Raw genomic sequence first — 22020 nt, forward strand, 5'->3', positions numbered from 1 at the left:
ACAGAGCCTCCGGACGTTTTATGTTTTGCTCACATTCTTCATGAATGAAGCGTGCCTCAGTGATCCTCAGATTAACTCTCCACCTGCATCATTTAAGCATTAAAAAAAGACTTTAAGGCCGGATCGTTCACAAGGCCTTTGTGAGACCGAATATAGGCCAGCCTGTGTCTCCATGCTACTGTGTGTGATTACTGGATTTGCTACTCAAAGGTCCTGTGCCTCTTGAAAACAAGGTTGGGGGGGAGAGAGAGAGAGAAAGGCTAAGAGAGGCCTTTCAAAAGCAAACACAGTAGAGGCATTCTACAGAGGGCAGCTAATGTGAGTCTGGCTACAGTAGTCTCTTCTGACGACGTGCTGGACGCTGTGGCTGCAGCACTAAGTGCTCCGCACGCTTTTTGTGAACTTGGGAGAGGCACCACCACTGTGTCCTCAACCAACATCAAAAGGCACCAGGCTCAAGTGACTGCTGCCAACCCTGTGTACTTTCTAAAGCGCAACATAAAAGGGGGTGTTTTCGGCTGGGTGCATTTTCAGGCAAACTCAATGCTCTTCTACACATGCTGAAGGAAGCCACACCCAGAACAGGTTTCGGGGGCGGGGGCGCGGTTGAGGCATTCAACTCAAGTTCAAAAGACTTGCCGCCGCCGCAGGGTACTGCTTTGCCTTTTAACCAGGACCTGTAATAATAAAGGCTGCTGTTGACTACTGAGGGCCCACCGTGTGCCGGAACAATTTCCACGGAGAATCTCGCTTACTCTTCCAACAATCTTATTACACAGAAGTTGTATTACCCCCATCCCACAGAAGAGACAGCAGGTTCAGGTTGGTAAATAAATTGCCCGGATCTGGAAAGCCATTTGACAAGAGGCACAGAAAATAACCACATGTGAAATGTTTGTCATATAACGTTAAGTGAAAAATAAAAACAACATGCCAAGACAAAACTGAATCTATATAATGACTATAACACTGTTAAACTGTATATAAACAAGAACTATCAGAGAGTTAAGATTTGTGGGGACTGCGGGATTTTACATGAATTATTCTTTCATTTTTATTTATTCTGGAGATGACCTGATACGGCTGTGAAATAATAAATATAAAAAATGTTGGAGTAATACAAAGAACAGCTAGAAATTTAATTCTTGTCTATTAATAACCTTCAACCTTGCCTTTGAAAGAACACCATCTGAATACTACTGCTTTCATTACCCACACCCCTTCCCCTGTCAGAAAGGTTCTGGACTGATGCCAGTCAGAACAGAAGTCACTTATCTCCCCACCCCTTTTCTTTCTTCTAAGGGGCCAAAAATTCTGGCCAACAAGTTTCAGCAGGTGCTTCTCCTCCCCTACCTAATCAATAACCAGTAATTTTAAAGCTTCACCTGCAGACTCACAGGAAATGAGCGCTTATCAAGTAACAGATATTTAATGTATTTCAAATCCAGCTTTAACACCAAAACCTGAAGGCACTTGCTGGGTAAGTTTGATATATATGAAACCGGACTGAAGTCTAACCAACTGCAAGAACACCAACATTCATTTAATTAGGATCATTTTAGTAAGATGGAGTGTGGGGAGGAGGGGGTATTTTTGCTTTAAAAAATAGTTTAAAAGTATATCAAAGGTTTAAGTCACGAAGCAAGTATGGACTTAATAAGCCTCTACTTCCCAGGACACCATGTTGAAATTCTGGAAGAACTTAAGAGAAAGTAGCCCAGAGTATTTTTGTAATTCTCCATTAATACCAAATGGATAGATGAAAAGAAACTGTGTTTTTTTAACTTCACAAATTTCTAGAACTGCAGGATTAGCAAGTAAGAGAATCCTAGCCAAACTCTACAAAGATTTATAAAGCTAGGAATTAACCAAACATGCTTTAAAGCCCTTGTAATCTCCTAGGGTAACGCTAAACTTTCTTTAATTAACTATTACTCATTTGGATACTATATTATTTTTACAGTTAAAACGATCCAGTTTACTTCACACACACACACACACACACACACACACACCCCTCCTTCCTTTAAAGCAGACTCTATATGAAACACAAACGTTAAACCTCAGAAAGGTCATAGCCTCTTTAGGACTATTTCCTTCTCGGCTCAAGGGGTAGGGGAGCAGGCAGAGATTATTTCCAAGGCAGCACTTCTTAGACTTGTCTGTGCATACAAACCACTTGGGGATCTTGCTAAAAGGAAGTTATGACTTAGTGGGTTCGGGGCGAGCCTGAGATTCTGCATTTCTAACAAACTCCCAGGTCATCTACAGACCACACTGAGTAATAAGCTTCTAAGTACCTTGCAGTTCCGAATTCAAGGAGCTTATGCTGTTTCTGTTTTTCATCACAACAAATGCAACAGCCTCCTAAGTGGTCTCCTGCCTCTTCTCTTGACCAGCACCCACCTTCCAAAACAATCATTATACTCAGGAATCAGACTGGCCCTTCCTTAAGGAGAAAAAAATCAGAACAAGTCACTCCCATACTTAAAATCCTTCAGTAGCCTCCCACTGCCTTCCCAACTCCTTAACTTGATTTACAGGACTGTGCATCCTCTGGCCTTTGTTTACTCTCTCTTCTAGTACCCCTCCTACCGACACTTCCTCACTCTGGACTCTAAGCTCCGGCCACCCTGGCCCTGCTTCAGTTCCCCTACCTGGGTCCCCACCTGGAACAAGTTTATTTCTCCACTTGCTTCTACTCATCAGTCAGCTCGGTAGCATAGCGGAGCCACGCTTACTCACACACTTCCTAACCAGAGGACAGCTTGCTTACTGAAAAGCAGGCGACCAATAAATATGTGTTAATAAACAAAGAGGACAAGAAAGCATGTCCTATACTGCTTAAAACACTTTTATCATTTTATTTCTTAGGAGTCCTCTCGCTTTAAAATAGCCTAGATTAGTAACCAACTACTGAGCTTTTGAATGCCAAGTCCTTTGCACCCATGATATACAAACAACTGCCAGATTTTTAAGTAAGCCAATCAAGCAAAGAATACTGAAGTCAGAGGAAGGCTTTACGACGCCCCCATCATTTATTTCCCCCTGTCATTAGTTTTTCATGGCTGGGGCTTCTAAGAGTTGATAGAAACTTGTCAGGCAAAAGGGAGAAGAGGCACTAAGATCTAAAAATGGCTGGGATCTACCTGGCGTATTTTTGATAATATGCACAAGTATGATTCCAGTAGGAACGGATGAATGGCTGTGAAGCTCTGGTTCACTGGAAACTTGAAGCTCTGACAGATTATTGACCCCATTTGGCAGTCAGGAGTTGGCTGAGGCCTGCAGATGTTAAATGGCTCCTCTAGTTTAGCAGGGTAGAGCTCATTCCTGACTGGCTAAATACCTTTTCCACTACTACACAATTTTGTTCTAAAACATACTTTTCCCTATCTCTTCATTCTTCAGCAAGAAATCAGATACAATATCTGCTCCTATCTGGGAGCAATTCATGCAATCTGTTCTTCCCAAATCCTCCCACCCCCAAATTGCAAAGAGGGTACAAATGATCCAATAAGGGAGCGTTTCTCAAACTTGAGTGTACATCACAGTCACCAGGCATGCTAGTTAAAAACCTGTGGCTAGGCCTCACCCGGAGAGTTTCTGATTCAGTAGGTCAGAAGCAGCGCCCGAGAATTTACACTTAGAGCAAGTTCCCAGGTCAGGATGCTGCTACTGGTCTAGGAACCTCATTCTGAGAACCACTGAAACAAAGTATTCCATAATACTACTTCATTCATTTACTCCTTAATAAATGCTTAGTGACTTCTATGGGTAAGACAGGCTGTATCAGATTTTTGTCTTTATGCTCCCAGACTTTGTGAAATGTAAGGAAAGCAGAGAGGCAGATACTCAAACTCTAACCAAAGGCAGGATGTGAAAATCACAGGAGATTGACCAAGGGCTTAAACTTTAAATCTTAAAGGAAAAGAATCCAAGCAGAGATTCTGATCACCTCTCCCTTGAATTAAGTGGCATCTGAACTGAACCTCAAAAAAAAAAAAAAAAAGATCCTGACACAAGAAATAATTCCCAGGGGGAAGAAACCAGGAGAGCAGGAAAATGCAGGGTAGGTTTAGGGACTCATAAGTACCGTGGAGTAAGGGATAGCAGGAGCTGGAGGTGGGCAGGTCAGCTGGAGTCAAATCCCAAGTTTTTGCAGGGAGCTCTCTTATCAGAGCCTGCATTTAGGGAGGCTGGGGCAGCTGCATGCGGGGGAGGGGGGCATTAGGAAACCACGGAGAGAGACTAACACAGAGGAGGCAGCAGTGGGGCTGTGAACAGACCCCTTCCTAGGCCCAAGGCATGAGAAGAGATGAAAATTGGGAACACAATCATCTAGAAAGCTTCCTCAGTAGCCAGGACGGTTTAGAGTCCCATTCTTTCACTACCGTTAAGTGGTATCTTTTGCTCAAACGGAGTAACTATCTCCCTCCTCTTCTTCCTAACTGGTCTCCAAGAGTCCTTTTTACAGTCATCCCAGTCAAACATTGGACTTAAGCTAAAAGAATCAGTGTTCCCTTGACTGTCGGTGCTCCAGACCACCAAACACTGAGGGCACCGCATGTCCAGAAATCTGAGCAGTTCTGCGCTCGTTAATTTTCCATGCCGCCAGAATGTATTCATGATATCTGGGTAAGGGGTATGATGGCTCATACCTAACCTACACTTTGTGGTCCTATAGGAGAAGATCAAGTTTGGAGTCAGAAAACCTGGATTCTGGAGAGGAAGCCTCATACTGGTTGATCTTAATCCAATGATCTATTTCTTTATAAAAAAGGAAGCGAATACTCCACAGGATTATTATTAGTACTAAGGAAATGCCCACTTATTTAGAACCTACTGAGTACTGGCTCCCATGCTGGGTACTCTGGATAATCTCATGTAGTTAATCAAGCAAGATGGTACATATTCAAGTTAAGTGTTATAAATATTAATAATAATAATTAATAGTAGCACATCACTCAAAAAAGATTCTAATTCACAAATCTGCTTGGAAGTTCTAAATTTTGAGCTGAAACTGTGGTAAACTGGTGAAAAGAGTTTTTTTTTAAATTGGTGACTTATCCCACAAAGTTATCTGCGCTTAGAAAAATCTATAGTATCATAGTACAGCACTGGCAGGTATCCAGACCAGAACCCAGAAAATGTTCTTATAAATCTTGGCCACCCCAAGAAAACCAGGGTTATCATTTGTCACCAACTCTTTTCACTGCCACAGTGGGAAACATTTGAAGGCTATTACTTTATATCTAAGAACTTAAAGTTTTCTTCATGACAAGCAGGTGTAAACCCAGCAATCTTCTCTCTCTGTGGTTTATGAAATTACACAAGACAAACATCTAGGTACCATAACAAACTGGAAAGTTCTTTTTAAACACTTAAGAATGCATTTTCCCCATGATCTGTGGGTATAAAACCAGCAAAATTCTTTCCCTAACAGTTTAGAAATCAAAACCAAAAAAATGAAGAAATTCAAGGAGGCAACCCTGAGAGAGCACGTAATAAACTTGAGTGTAACACATTCCCACAGCCTGCAAATCTTTAGTCTCCTTCTATGTCCCAATGAAGACAGGTGACTCCATGATTCCAGAACTGAGCCAGAACAGCTAAGAGAAAGCACCTTCTCCAGAAACACCAGGTGCTAGATGTCAGGGTCAGGCTGCAAAGAAGGCAGAGAAAGTTCATGTTGGTGTATTTCAACTAGATTCTGTCTTCATTATAACTCCACTGCCAGAACTGATAGAATCAGTGCTGTGAGGGGGCAGGTAGGAAGAAGAGAGAAGCAGGTTGGGGCTGGCATTTCACAAGGTCACCTTCTCTCTCTTTTTTGCAGAAATAAAATAATATTAATATCTAGAAGTCTTGGAGGAGACAGTTCGAGAACAACAATGTTCAACCTGAGCTCAACACAGTGCCTGGGACCTGAAACAAGCTATTTGACTCTCTACCGTTTCATCTTTAAAACCTCGGGGTGGGGGGCAATATAGGGGCAAGGGATTAAGAGGTACAAACTACTATATGTAAAATAAGCTACAAAATAAGCTACACAGGAAATAAGCCAATATTTTATAGTAGTTATAAATGGAGTATAACCTTTGAAACTGTGAATCACTATATTGTTCACCTGTAACGTATATTGTACATCAATTATACTTCAATTAAAAAAAAAATCTCCTAAGTGTGCTATGAACACAAGATGAGATATAGACAAAGCTCCCACTAACACGTCTGGTGCATGGTGAGCACTCCATGAAATCTTTCTCCCACTACCCAACAGAGGAGACAAGGAGAAGCTTTCTGGAATAATGGAATGTAAGCACAGTCTTAAAAAAAAATTGTTGGGGGCTTCCCTGGTGGCGCAGTGGTTGAGAGTCCACCTGCCGATGCAGGGGACACGGGTTCGTGCCCTGGTCTGGGAAGATCCCACATGCCGCGGAGCGGCTGGGCCCGTGAGCCATGGCCGCTGAGCCTGCACGTCCGGAGCCTGTGCTCCGCAACGGGAGAGGCCACAACAGTGAGAGGCCCGCGTACCGCAAAAAAAAAAAAAAAAAATTGTAGGAAGGATTCCTATTGGTGAAATGGAAGGGCAGAGCCTTTGAGGCATGAGGTAGACAATGAAGGAAAAACCCAGGGCTGGGTTTCATGAGGAGCTGCAGGCCTGCCCACCTGGAAGATTTATTTGGTTGGAATGTAAAGAGCTGGAATAGGAATTTCGTGTCTGGGGCCATTTGGGGGAGGGTCCTGAATGCCAGGCTAAGGAGCCTGGAATTTAATTTACGCAAGAGGCAGGCGCAACAGCCTCTGAGTAGAGGAGGGGCAGGACTACCGTCTGATAAGGGGTGGAGCTGGCTGAGGTGAAACTGGAGAAAAGGTATCATCATGAACTTCTCCGTTACTACAAGCACATTTTTTAAAAACATGTGAGGTTGAGTTTTGTTGTGTTTCAGCAGTCCTCTCTTATTTAAAAAAGAAAAACAAAACAACAAATCTAACTGTGTAAGATACACGAACAGATTCTGAGGAAGGTGGTAACTTAATCTTGCAGGTGAAATTCGAAAGAGATCTCGAGCGCGCAGTGGATATGCCTGTCAGGTGTGTGCCTGTCAGGTGTGTGCTGGGCGTCAGTGGTTAATGTCTGAAGCCATCAGAGGTGGAAGGTCCTATCTCTTACACCAGGAGCATCAGTGTGAAAGACATCACGCTGCACCTCGGCCCCTCAGTGAGGTTTTGTTTCTAATCACACTTATTTACTTACTGATAAATCTCTATAAACTATTTTATCTAAAAGACCAGACTCACTTTAACATTGTATTTCCCTTAAGTAGAACATTAAAACTCTGCCCCCTCCTGAGATTTTTAGGATCCAGGGTGAAAATATTTGAAACCAAGAAAACTGCAGAAATATCTCCTAAAAATCACAGTACTCTCAGACTCTAAGGTGTAGACGCTAAATAAATAAGTTCATATTAGAGGCACTAAAAAAAAAATCGATACAGATTCAGAGGTGTCGTTTGCCAGTATTGGGTTATAAGTACTAGGAAGGATTAAAAAGAGGAAAAAGGCAGCTTTAGTAGGCATGTACGAAATTAAATCAGCAGACAATCTATATGTTATCAAAGATGTGATGACTGGAAGCACTACAAATACTAAACAGTAAGTAACAAATACCAGACGGGGGTCGGGGGTAGGTGGGGATGGGAAAAGGTTTTATCAAAAATATTCCTCAAGTTTTTTAAAATGCAATCAATTCCATGTGTAACTAAGGATGATGCCAACTGTTTGTAATTCTCCTGGGATCCACCATACTTGAGAGTTAATTCACCCTGGCTCAGTTCCCCAACACGGGTGGTTTTCTGTTATAGAAGAAATACCAACACTAAACTTGTGCAACTTCTAAACCGCAATATTTAGAAATAAGAAAGTTATCTGCAACCAAATTAGGGGACAAAGGTCATTTAAGAAAATCACCACACAAAAATGTGGAGCTCACTCCTTTTGAAGGAATTTCCTTGGGAAACACGAGGTAAAATATCAAAGGCACGCGGTGATTTTTTTTAATTTAAATTTTACTTTTCCAGAGAGGACAGTTTAAGACATTTCCTGTGTGTAAGCTCCACCCTCCTCAGTGAGCAGTTTTACAACCGTCCTCAAACCTTTCAGAGTAACAGCCTTTTGTTATGGGTGGGCCTGTGGGCACACTGCTCCCCACACCTTCTGGTATTTTCTCCTTGGTTTTCATTTCTTCTGAGACTACAGGAGGGGGCTGACTGGACCTCAGTAATAGGTTTTCAGATCAAGGATCCTCCTTGGTGCTTTCTCCTTGGCAGTATGATACAATGAAGTGAGGAGCCTGGGTCATTTGAAGAAGAGGTGCATTCTGAATTCTCAGAACCTCAAACCTCAAACTGTGGGCCTTTGACCACACACCCAGAAGATAATGGACACACCCCACTCCTCTATTTACCATCTTCAAGTCCCCACCCCGCCACCAGCTCTGGCCCCCCCTAAGTTTTCCATAAAAGCAAATTCTACCTTCGAAGAGCTCAGGAGGGATGAAGCAGACACACAACCATTCCCTAGAGAGAATGGAGCTTCCTCTTAGCTAACTGCCCGAGGAATGCAGCACAGCCTAGCAAATGTTTAAAATCATGTCCTGTTCTGCCTCTTGTTTTCCAGAAAAGTGTCATTACTGTCAACTATTTCACAAGACAAATAAACCTGTGAATGAAATATAGCCTCCCCGTCTCCCCAGTGAAAACATTCTAAGACTGAGCTGCTTCCTTCCTTCCTCCTCCTCCTCCCAGGATCCACATTTGTGGCACCAAGAAGAGTTAAAATAAGAAACATACACCGTCTGCAAAGGCTACTTTTTCACAGCACTAGAATCATTCCCAGCCTATTACCGATTCCAGGGGCTTCCTAACGGAAGGAGTTCTGTTTTCAGTTACAAATCCTTTTTCGTGTATAAGCTCCAAGACACCACCGGCCAGGCTTGCTGGCTGGGCAGGGACAGCCAAGGGAAGGGGGCTGCAGGGGCCACTTCGGCCGCAGGCTGCAGGCCCATCACCCCACACACTGCTCTCCATAAAAATATTAGATTCATTCAACTGTTTGAGATTAATACAGACTCCAAGAAACCTGTAATTGATCCAACTAATCTAACCCAATAGCACTGGAATGACAATAACTGGTTTTCATTATAAATTACACAGCTCACTAAATTGATGGCAAGGCTCTATCCCAACACAATACATCAAAAGGGTTAAAACGAAGCTTCGGAATCAAAACTGTAATTTACCCAAGGCTTAGGAACAAAAAGACCACTCCCTCCTTCCCTTTGCTATTGTTCTACAGGGTGTCCAGCAGTGCACTTTACACCTTTAGGCTTCCCAGAGGTAAAAGGCTGGGTGCTGGGAGACGGAGGCGACCCGGAATCAAATACTTGCATACTAATAGGTCTATTATCATTGATCTACTAAAATGCAAAGACAGCTAAAAAGAGAGAAAATGTGTGTGCAGTGGGCAGCAGATACCTGACAACCAAGAGAGCCCAAGGGAAACTGGAGATAGAGACTCCAAATGGTGGCTTTTCTGGAGTGAAGAGTGAGAAACTGTCTCCTTTAAGTAGTGAATGGGGTGCTCGCAGCCAACCAGAGGCTTTGGGGCCGGGCGCGCGGCCGCCGGTCTTCATTAGGGTCACGTACCATATGGCACAAATAAACCCTCAGAACCACTGGAGGCAGCACGGCCCCCGGGCAGGCCCGGCCTTTGAGACGGGAGTTTACCTTGTAGCTGCTTGAATCTCCCTTCCAGCTGGTTGTAGTTGTAAGGCACCTGCCCCGTGTAAGCCGGCGACAGCGGCCCGGAGATGCTAGCCGTCCTCTGCAATTCCATTATGCCCAGCGTAACGCCCCGGCGGGCTGCACGGTGGAAATCCCGCTCCAGCCCCCTCCTACCCCCATCCAACACGCAGCAGCTTCCGCAACGCTTGGCTCCCGGCCCCGGCTAAAAGGGCTGGACCTTAGGCAAGCCCCATCCCGGTGTGAAAGTCCAGCAGGCAGATCTGATAGGAAGTTGGCCGCAGGAGAGTCCACCTTAGCCCGGCCACTCACGCATCTAATTCCTTGTGGCTTTCCTTCCTTTTGTGGCCCTTGGCTCTAGGCTTGAAATAAATTACCGAGGAGGGGCGGGAGGGCGGAGGGAGGGAGGCGCAGTCCTACTTAAAATTTTTTAAAAATATGGCCAATCCTAAACACGCCTCGGTCGCCGAGCCCGGGAGCTCGCGGGCACAGCGCACACACCTCCTCCCGGCTGCCCTTGGCGGCCGCCGGTTTGTAATTTAATCGGGAGCCACTCGCCGTGCGCTGGGCGGTGATGTCACCTGATTAGCATAACCGCATTGTAGAGGAAACGCAGGCTGTACCACAAGGGGCGCGGGGGAGGCCGGCCGGCCGCGGCCCCCACCCACCGGCCGCCGCGGGGCCGCCGACCCCCGGGTCGGGCCTAGGACGCGCCTGCCGCGGTGGTACCTTCCCAAACAAAGCTGCTGGAATTACAATCTTTTGTTGAGAGCCTCACGTAACGGAAAAGTCTCCGATTACTATCTCGTGAAAAGGAGGCGGCCCAGTAGGGTAAGGCGCCCCGGAGGTCCCCGGCCGGGGCGGCTCCTCCACTATTTAGCTTCAGGAGCTCACGCAGCCATGCGGGCCGCGCACCTGGGCGCTCAGCGTCCTCACCGCGCGGGCACCGACCAAGCGGAGGCGGCCCGGCCGTGCCAGCGGATCAAAGTAAAAGTCCCCCTGGGCGTTGGGCAAGGCCACAGCGAGGGGGGCGGGGGGGGGCGTGTAAGTTCAGGCTCACGGAAGGATATTCTCAGCCGACCTGCCGCTGCCAGTACGAGACGTTAAACGGCGGTTTTCCGGGATAACACCGGCCCTATAACAGTAACTCAATGCAAGCTTTACGGGAGCACCGACTTGCAAGGCATTGTGGGAGAAAGGTACACAGGTAAACACCTCCAGGATCCCTGACCTGGATGACTTCAGGAACCAATGAGGAGAGAAAAGAAATCACCCTGAAATCCTACTGTGATTTGTAAAACAAAGCCTTTAAACTTGAGTTCTTCAAAAATTTAAAACTCTCCTCCCTAACTTCTCCCACCAGCCTCAACCAAAAACAAAATCCTCTACATAGACAATAACAGTGATCAAAATGTGTTCTTGGGAAATAACTGACCCTAGTTACCCACCCACCCACCCATCCTCTTTCTCAGTAACTACAGGCAGACAACAAATTACAAATTTAGCGTTTCAAGTGTGTAGCCTTGCAGCCATACTCACCGAAGAAGGTAATTTCATTCCTAAGGGATTCCAATCTGCCCTGAAGAGATGGGCCTCCACCACAGGTTTACTTTAGTCCCCAGGGCACTTGTAATTCAAGCAACTGCATCCTGTTCGGGGCTAAAGTTAAAACAAACCCAGAGTCTAGCTAACTGCTCAACTCGGAACAACCCCACTCCTTCCATCCACACCGCTGGGTTTTTTAATGCATCCAGTGTCAACCTTGAGCTTTCTAACGCCAGGCCCAGGATTCGAAGATATTTCTCCACATCCAAGATATAGAGCACTTTCTAAAGCCCCTCTACTGCAATTCAAAACACTGACAGCAAGGTGGCAAAATGCAGGGTCTTGGAAGAAGCACTTGACTAGGATTCCCAAGACCTGGCTTTCTAGTCCTGGCCAAGCCTCTTAATCACTTATGACCTTAGAAGAAACCCTGGATTCTTTCTAAACCTCTGCTGTCAGACAGGGATAATTCATGCCTACCTACAAGATTACTGAGGGGATGATGTGAAAATGCCCTAAAAATGGTCATACTATCCAAAATTAGAAGTATGTTTTGCAAAATGCACCTCTTCTTGATTTTTCCCCCACATATCACATCAAGGCTACAAAGAGGAGAATGGAGAATTTTCTCATTTGAGATCTTTTTAACGGGCCCCTCTTCACTATTAAATATACTGGTGATATGTAAGTCTCTAAGTGTCTAGCTATGGGCACACAAAATGAGACTGCAAAGTGCTTGACAATTTACAACACATTTTTAATCTTTAAGCCACTGAGTGAACAGAGTATGAGTCACCACTCTTAGTCTCCCTTTCAGTTCCCTCTGGTACAGGAAAGTTGGTAAAATAAGCTTTCTAATTCACCAGGTTACATGCGATGTGATGGAGGGAGAGGCTGGGGCTCGTGTAGCCACGTTGGATACTCAAGAGCACACTTAGAACAAGCCAGGTGAAGTGGACACATGTAAATATGAGAAAGAAAGGTTTTGAGGCTAGGAAAGGGTTTAATAACCCCACAGGGGCAGGGGGTGAGACGTGGGAATGCTGTGGTGTGATGGGGCCAGGGAAGAAGAGGACCCAACCCTGATGGCTCACGTGACCACCTCCACCTCAGCAGCGGGAGGAGGTAAAGGACGGCCAGAGCGCTCATGCTTTGTTCCACACAGTATTTCCTGGATGCCAACTGTATGCAGGGCACACTGCCTGGTGTTTTGGAGGAGTCAAAGATAACTGGGAGAGATGGTAGCCAAAGGAGATGGGACAGATACGCCAATAGTCCAAAACCAGAACAGAGTGAGGAGTAGGTAGGGGAGCTGCACAGGCAGGCAGGAAGAACAACCCCAGGAGGGAGTGGCATTTGACCAGACCTTGAAGCACAGGTAGACTATCAACAGTCTGGGATGAGGGGGAAGCTCTTCTCCTCGTTGGGGGAAAGCAGCCCAAGTAAAGGCACCAACTGGACTGTCGGGAGAAGAGTACCAGCGGGTGCTACCGTTTGACTGAAACGTAAGGAACTAGGGTCAGGCGGGAGGAAAGCCGAGAGAGGCAGGCTTGGAACCACTGGAGATTTTTGAGCCAGAGGAGGACGGGTTCTGGGTTGGGCTCTAGGGACGATTAATCTGGCAGTGGTAGATTAGAATGGGTTGAAAGGAGAGAGACATTGAAGGCAGCAAGGTGGTCACTGCAGTTGTCCAGGTCAAAGGGCTAGTCAGGGTACGGCAATAGGAGCAGAAAGGAATGGGATGATGCAAGAGTTAATCCATAGGACTTTGGTAACAAATTCAAGTCCTGTGGGACTTCAAAGTCTTTGGGAGGTTCAAAGGCTAGGGGTGAGCTTCAGACTCTGGGGTTTTTAGAGCCGGCTGTAGGGTGCGGGGGGGAATGAACATTTTCTTCCAGACAGGCTGCAACTCCACAGGGTGACATGTCCAGAAGCAGTCAGGGACGTTGGAAACAGAGCTCAAGGCTGAAGATACAGCCCGTGCACAGACTGAGAGTTGAGACTGCAGTGGGCTGAAGCCTAGGAAGGGATGTAGGAGGCAAGCGGCCGAGCAGAGAGCCCTGGGGAAGGCCAGCATCTGGGAGGAAGGAGAAACAACAGTGGAGACACCAAGGGATTCATAGAATGAAAGTTCAAGAGAGGGGAGAGATAGTCAAGCAGGGAAGGTGGTAGCCGGATGGCAGCGCGTGCTGCAGAAAGAACAGGGAACAGAGAACAATCAGAGAACAGGTGATCCAGTGTGTGAATTAGGAGGTCACGGGGATAATACAAGCTCAAGTGAGGTCACAGGGAGTTGGAGAACGAGAAAACAGAAGATGGAGGACAAGAAGGTAGAGGTGGTGAAGGCCAGATGAGGGAAGGGAGCTACAGGACCAGGGAAGGGTTCGCGGGGCGGGCCGAGCCGGCATGTCCTCCGCACACAGGCTTCAGCCCCGAGGTGGCACGGGCAGGAAAAGGCCGGTGGGCAATGGCTCACCGGTGTGGCTGGCACAGGCAGCTTCAACCAAGAGGAGGCCCACTAACCTTCAGAGGCAGGCGGGCAAGGACGGAGACGTGCTGAGGAGGAAAGGAGGAATTGAAAGGAGCCTGCCCAGCTCTAACTCAATAGGGCAAGAGGCCAGGGGTCCGAGGCACAGTTTTATTTCTAGTGATCTGAGAAAGAGAATCCTGAAGACACCTATGACAGAAACACGCAGCGTGTGAATGGGAACATTAATGCGGGGGGCGGGGCTCAGAATGCTCAACACTCAAGCTTCCCCCAGAAACAGACCCTGCCATCTCGGATATCAACACACGTGGCCAACCCTGCTAAGTGGCTGTGCCTGCCTTCAAGCTGCATTCCAAGGCGTGAGAATTCCCTGGCAATCCAGTGGGCAGGACTTGGTGCTCTCACTGACAAGGGCGCCGGGTTCAATCCCTGGTCAGGGAACTAAGATTCCACCAGCCGCACGACACAGCCCCAAAAAAATAGAAAATGATTCCAAGGCGTAACGAAAGATGGCCACGATTGACTGCTCAAGTCAGCGATGGGACTGAAGCAACTGAAGCCCAAGTAACATGTATCTGCTATCCTTGTGATGCCAGAAAGGTAAAGCCAGGTTGCTATGGTTATCTGTAGACAGCACAAATCAGAAGTGCTGTGGTGTGGTGGAAAGACTCAAGACCACAGTCAGGTTCTCAGGCGCACCCCAACTCCTGAGGGCCACCAAGGAGCTAAGTAACTGCACAGGTGCCTTACCTCCCTGGGCCTTGCAATCCTCGCCCACAAATCAAACAGGTTGGAATCTCTGGTCATAAAAACTCCTTCTGGTTCTAAATGTATGAGTGATTTGAGTGATTTGAGTTCATCTCCACATAAACTGAATGGCCACAATAACAACATCACATTATTACAGCACCCTGTAGCTTTCGTATACATTTTCTCAAGTGAGGTAGGTATTGTGTCCATTTTGCAGACAAGGCAACAGAGGTTCAGAGAGATACAGTGTCTTGCCCAGGGCCGCACAGCCGCTGAGGCAGAGACACACCTGGACGGCAGACCTACCGGTCTAGCGATGTTTCTCCTATGTACTCAGAGTATACTATCAGCTTACTAATGGTGTCTACGCTTTTCAGAAAAACCCTAAGACTCGATAAATGGTATCAAGGTAAACCTAAAACCCAAGCAAGCCTCCACACGAACCTAGACAACACTGAGTTTGGGTCAGGATCAGGCATGTTCTCTGCTGGTTCACACAGAAGTTGCTACGTGGAGGGTTCCCTTGTTGCGAATGGGTTTTGTCTGGTCTTGTCTTGTTCCTTTTGTCATACTTGGTGAACCTGTAACTAAGATTCTGTATGATTTAGCATGTAGCACGTGAAGGGGAACACTAAGGGAGCGAGATTAAACCTCTGTTTGTTCCAAGAGGCTTTATGTAGTCTGGGAGGTCAAAAGAAGAAAAAAAAAAGATTGCTTTTCCTGCATTACAGCAAGCTTGAAAGGGTAAACCGTGGGGTGTTCATTTCCTGAACATCTGAACATTAGCAAGACTGAAATGTCTGGGAGAGGATGGCCAAAATGCTAAGATGCGATGGGATTTGTACACATTCAAGGACTTGACAAGCCAACCCAAAGAGCTGGGAAGGAAGTGGTAGGAACAGGGAGTGAAACGACAAGGTTTCACATACAAACTATCTTGCCAAATTCTCTGCCGCTTTCTACTGCTGTTTCCACATCTGCCTTTCGTGTTCATCGCGGTCAAATCCCTTGACAGTTGGACGACCACAGCCAATTTCTCCTGAGCCTTTCTTTATAGGAAGCCAAAATACTACTACTAAAATAATCCTCTTCCACCCATGTGGCCAAATAGACAAGCGGGCTCCAAACCGTACTGCTGCGTTCATGCTCCCTGCAGCTGAAACTTACATTATCCTTCTGTCTCGTCTCCCCAGTTTTCTTTGTCTTCCCTCTCTGGCCCACCCATTCCCTCCTCCAGGAGCCTCCTGCCCACCTCCCCCAGTCTTGAACCTTAACTGTGATCATTCTCCTTCTACTTTTACTATACATAATGCCTGGAGAGCCTCCCACCCGATAACTGCCTAGTTACTGCTGGCCTTACTCCCCAAAGCCTGCCTCAGGATGCATCTTCTCTTAGAATCCATCCCTTTTTCAATGGAAACGGCCCCACTTACCAGAAAACCCAACCAACCAAGCATACAACCACGAAATCCAGCCAAAACCAGAAAACAAGAAATTCTCTGAAACCTCCTTTTCCCACCCCGAAGAACAATTTTCACAATGTCCCACTGGCAGACACATCTGTGACACTGGCATTTCTGTGCCTGCCAAGCTCTCCAGAATGTCTCCGTTCTCAGGGCCTACGGCCTGGGCGGTTGGAAGCAGTCGGCAGTACTTCCCCTCCCCTCACAACCCACAGGACTCCTAGATCAGGGCTGAGACCACCCCCATATTTTCCCCTAGAGCACTGCCCACTGAGTGTCTGGGTCAGGGTTTGGAAATGCAAAGCTAGAGGAGGAAAGGTGGTTACAAAACAGACTTGGAATCTAGGAAGCTGGCTCTGCCACTTTCTAGAAAACTTTGTGATTCTGAGCCTGAAACACTGGCCCAGTAATGCGACCAACCTCAAAGAGTTTTTCTATAATTGACTGAAATGTTTAGAAAGATCTTAGCACCATCATAGCCGCTATGATTACTAGTCTTTAAACTTCTCATAGAGGAGATCTCAAAAACGAATTCTGCCCCACCTCTTCCCCAAGGAGGCTACCAGCTGGAGGGTGTTATAGGTTCCACGTGGAACCACTGTCCTCAGGCTGGGAGCCCCTTTGGATTTTGGGACAAGGACAGTTCGGAATAGCAAGGCCAGTCCTCCACCTGGGAAGTACTCACAAACCCCTTCCCTCTCTGTAACTCACCCCGTTATGCACTGGGAAAGGCATATTCAAAATCGTATTTTATAGTCATAAAAGTAATAATATCTCAGAGATAGCAAGAACACAATACTCACTATGAAACAAGTTATAAAAGGCCTATGTTTTTAGAGAGGCCAATGTTTGTTTGAGGTGGGGCTATCAGATTTGATACTTTGGGACTCAGAGTAAGTAGAACAAAGATTAAAGGGAAGGCTAAAGGTATTCACCATCCACAACAGCCACCACAGAGGTGCCCTGGAGGATATGGATGGATGGATGGACGGACAAATGGATCTCTCTCTCTTTACACACACACACACACACACACACACACACACACACACACACACTCTCTCTCTCTCTCTCTCTCTCTCTCTCTCTCTCTCACCCCTCCCACAAAATCTTATAGTTTTATGGCTGAAATACCGGGGCAAATCTAATTTTTATTCATATCCTTTTCCTGTTTCTTGTTCCACTGGTCACAGCAGAACTGAATACAAAGCACTGACATCTCTGCTGAGAAGGAGAAAAAATGGCAAGTTACACTCAGTAACAAGCACCCAAGGTCCCAGGGGAAGGAAGGAATGCAGTTTATTGAACCTTCTACCCCAGCCAAACCTTATCCTGCATTCTTATCTCATCTGTTATCTGCACATGCAAAGCTTCCCCACAGAGGCAAAAGAAATGCTCCAGTCCAGAGGCCCCACCTTTGGCAAACAGGTGTTGCTATGCCTGTGAATATGTAACACCAGCCACAGCCAAGGCTGGGCTCCTCCACACAGGTAGAATGGTTCAAAGGAAAGAACATCTGAGGAATGCAGCTGGGGCCAGGTCTGCTCTTGCCCAGGAGTTTTGATTCCGCTCCCCACCTCCAACTTGGAGGGAAAAGGCTGACACACACAGGGATTCAGAGCCATCGGGCCAGCGTTTTACAAAGGGGCAGATGGAACAGTGACAAGACGCTGTTTCCTGGTAGCACGGCTCATGGGAAAGAAATGGGAAAAGAGGAAATACAAACCTATTCTTTGTGAAAATAGGCCTTTGGACCCTGCCCACAGGTATCCACACCCAGGTTATCTTTTCCAGGGGCTTAACACAGACCGGCTGTAATGAGAAAGGGTGAAAAGAGCCAGGTTGAACAGGCACCTGGAGAGGAAAGGAAGAAAAGGAAGGGAGTGAGGGATGCAAACCTCATCATCAAGACACAGGCCCCACCGCTCCTGGTTTGCACAGAGCAAAAGCCAACCCACCCAACAAGTTCTCAGCCCTACCGTGTTCTCAGCTCAGGCCATCTGAGGGACCCACAGCGTCATAAGAGGTGATTTCTTCTCTGCAGGCACTTTCGGCCCAGAGGAGGAAACAGGACACACAAACGCACACAGACATGTACACACAAATGCAAAGATGTGGTAACGCATGACAAGTGAGGTTAGTGAGAGCTGGTGTGAGTACCACTCTGAATGGATCAACAACAGCATTCTTCTCCTTGGCTGAGAAAAAAACAGAGCAGAGTGGGGTTCCTTCCACCCGGATGCTCTCTGTTGCCATACCATCCTATCTGCAATTTTAATGCGGCTTCTCACCAAATCCCTGACAACACGTGCCATGCTAACACGAGTGTGTAGCTTACTGCACGTATTAATTGCGCGTGGGGGACGTGATTTCTCACTCTGAAAAACAGGCCCCGATTACCCAGCTGCAGGGCCATGGAACAGTGCACGCAGCCCCGGCATGTTAAAGCGTGAAATATTTTAAGGGTGCAGTCATTTCTTCATCCTCTGCACCTGAGCCTCTGCTGATCCCTCAATGATATAGCACAGCCTCCTTCCCACAGGGCTTGGCCAGGCAGCCACTCGTTGGGTACAGGCCCTGAATAATTCATGGTCAGCCCAGTCACTCAGGAGCGCCGAGGCCCGCCAGCTGCCATTAACTGGGAGGCAGCCTCCAGGCTTACAGTAGGAGAATGAAATACTATCAACGGTCTCAGAGACTTCTTTACAGAACCTGACAATCCTTCCCAGTTTTCTTTTTCTCCCCATTTGAAACCAGGTACTTTCCCACCAGATCAAAGTGTAACCGACTTTTACTCTAAGAAGGACAGGTCCCAAGTACAGATGGGGAGGGGAGAAAGTGACGTCCTCAGGTGAGCGCTTGGTCAGGATGTCAGTCCCCCACTCAGCATGCTGAGACGACACAGGTGAAGGGCCAGACATTATGCCTGACGCCAGACACATGCTCAATAAATGTCAGTCCTCGTCCCCTCCTCCTTCCTGTCTCTCCGCCCCAGCCAAACTGATCCCCACCTCCTGTCTCGGGCTTTCTCATCTCCACGCCTCTGCTCGTGGAGCTCCCCTCTCCTCTCCCTCTCCGGCTAGAGTCCACCCATCCTTCAAGCCCAGCTCAAAACTTCCCTCCTCAAGGAAGGCTTCCCAGATTATCCCAGCTGGAATGATTGCTCCTTTTCAGAAACCCTATACCCATACTGTCAGCCCCGCATCGTCTGGCACCTTTTGTGTGCTGCCTTGGAGTACTGCTTATCTCTTCTTGGGCACCAGTCTTATCTACCTAATTAAAATAATGGAGAATGCACCCCTTACAGACTCAAGAGAAGTGAAAAGTGGACTCCAGCCTCAGCTTCTGACACTGACTGGCTTTGCTGACCCAGAGCCCGGCCCTTGGCTTCTCAAAATGCTCTCCCTAAAAACGAAGAGATCTAAAATAGAAAACCTCCAGGGTCCTCTGGATATAATGCTCTTGGAAATACATCATGATCTGTTTTAGGGCAGATGCAAGTCTTACATAACCTTCACCCCACACCTAGCCCAGTATCCTCTAAGAAACAACTGTTCAAAAGCGACTTAGGCATTTCAGAAGCCTGCACACTGAACAGAAGCCTGAACACAGCAGGGGCTCTGTGAGATAGTTGACACCATATGGTAAACCGCAGGGCCTGTTCCACCTTATGTAACACCCCCCATCCATACCTTAATCCTTCACAAGGTGATGAGAGCTAGAACTCTGAACAGGTGTCAAGAAGGTCCTTTTCAAAATTCACCCACCTGAGCCAGCCATCTCATTTACAGAGAACGAAAATGAAGCACAGAGCGGCATGCCCACAGACACAGAGTAAGTTACTGCACACCAGCAATCAGAAAGCAGGCCTTCTGAATTCCTGCTGCCTCTTTCATTTCCAGGGAAAACCTGAAGGTATCATGGGCTGAGGACAAAGGCAGTGGCATGCATTTCTTGAGCCCTTCGGTCAGTGAAGCGGGCCCAGGGCTTGAAATCAGAGAAAGGGCATCCTCATCCCCTCTCCCGCCTCCCTTCCAGGATCCAACACCAAGTTGGAGCCGACAGACTTGTACTAAGTGGCAGATGACCCATATCTTTCTGTGTGTTCTCTGACATCCAACTTGTACCAGCTGAGAGACCCCGGACTGTGGTACTGGCCCCTTTGATCTCACCCTCCCAGCCCAGCAGAGACCCAAACACACAGTCAGCCCCAAACAAACTGAATCCCAAGGTCTGCTGTTCAAAGACCCCCTTTCTCTTGGTTTTCTTCACTGGATTTTTCTCTATTATTCTTTTTTTTTGGCTGCATTGGGTCTTCGTTGCTGTGCACGGGCTTCTCATTGCAGTGGCTTCACTTGTTGCAGAGCACGGGCTCTAGGTGTGTGGACTTCAGTAGTTGCAGCACGTGGGCTCAGTAGTTGCAGCGCACAGGCTCAATAGTTGTGGCTCACGGGCTCTAGAGCGCAGGCTCAGTAGTCATGGTGCATGGGCTTAGTTGCTCCGCGGCATGTGGGATCTTCCCCAGACCAGGGATCGAACCTGTGTCCCCTGCATTGGCAGACAGATTCTTAACCACTGTGCCACCAGGGCAGTCCTCTATTATTCTTATGATGTTCAGAGGGAATAGTTTACTCAGGAGGCATTTTTTAAAACACATCTGATGTATGAATCTATTCATTATAACTAGCACTTTAACGACAGGTAAAGAATGAAGTGAGAGGGCTTCCCTGGTGGCGCAGTGGTTGAGAGTCCGCCTGACGATGCAGGGGACACGGGTTCGTGTCCCGGTCTGGGGAGATCCCACATGCCGCGGAGCGGCTGGGCCCGTGAGCCATGGCCGCTGAGCCTGCGCTCCACAACGGGAGAGGCCACAACAGTGAGAGGCCCGTGTTCCTCAAAAAAAAAAAAAAAAGAATGAAGTGAGAGACTAAGCGTTTTTCTAAAACTTGCCATGCTCACCTATAACCACCTCTCCACTTACCTTTTTATTACCATTTCTATCACCCTTTTAAATTACCATCCACCAGGAAAACCACGAATTGTGACCACGATGGTATCTTTTTCCACTACATCTTATCTTAATAACAATAAAAGTTTCAGTAAAGGATGGGGAGAAATTGGAACCCTTGTGCACCGTTGGTTGGAATGTAAAATGGTGAAGCTGCTGTGAAAAACAGTATGATGGTTTCTCAAAGAATTAAAAATAGAATTACATATGATCCAGCAACCCCAGTTCTGGGCTTATCCAAAAGAACTGAAAGCAGAATCTCAAAGACATTATTTGCACACCCATGTTCACTGCAGCATTATTCATAAGAGCCAAGAGGTAGAAGTAATCCTAATGTCTACGAATGAATGAATGGATAAAGAAAATGTGGTACATACATACAGTGGGATACTATTCAGCCTTAAAAAAGAAGGAAATCCTGTCACATGCTTCAAGATGGATGAACCTTGAGGACATTCTGCTAAGTCATTATGAGGACACGATGAAATAAGCCAGTCATAAAATGACGGGTACTGTATGATTCCACTTACGCGAGGTATCTAGTAGTCAAACTCAAGGAAACAGAAAGTAGAATGGAGGTTGCCAGGAGCTGGGGGAGGGGGAATTGGGGAGTTGTTGTTTAATGGGTATTGAGTTTCAGTTTTGCAAGATGAAAAAGTTCTAGAGATTTGCTACGTAACAATGTCGATATAGTTAACACTATTGAACTGTACACTTAAAAATGGTTAACACGGTAAATTTTATGTTATGTGTTTTTTTACCACAATTAAAAATAAAGTTAAATGAAATTTAAAAGCTTTGGTACTGACTCTGTGGGAATCCACTACTGGGTATGGGAAGGAAAGCTGATCTTAGGCCATGTTATGCATCTATGACTCCAAACTCAAACAAGACATTCTCAAATGCTATCAACCAACACACTGATCCCTCCAAGTCCTCTCTTCAACTCTTAAGGAAAAA

At 46.7% G+C, this 22020-nt stretch overlaps 1 protein-coding gene across 4 annotated transcripts in view; it reads right to left on the reverse strand.

Annotated features, from left to right (window-relative positions):
• SPTBN1 (spectrin beta, non-erythrocytic 1) overlaps positions 1-22020 on the reverse strand; it is a 198932-nt gene that overhangs the window by 101778 nt on the left and 75134 nt on the right. The window contains exon 1 of one of the 4 annotated variants that reach the window (XM_060026612.1): positions 9792-10345. The exons of the other annotated variants lie outside the window; for them this stretch is intronic. Within the exon in view, the coding sequence (XP_059882595.1) occupies positions 9792-9900 (109 nt within the window). The 5' untranslated portion in view covers positions 9901-10345. Of the gene's footprint in view, positions 1-9791; positions 10346-22020 lie in introns of those variants that run through there. 4 annotated transcript variants of the gene reach the window in all.

Source organism: Delphinus delphis, chromosome 12 (assembly GCF_949987515.2).
Source record: "Delphinus delphis chromosome 12, mDelDel1.2, whole genome shotgun sequence".
NCBI lineage: Eukaryota > Metazoa > Chordata > Mammalia > Artiodactyla > Delphinidae > Delphinus > Delphinus delphis.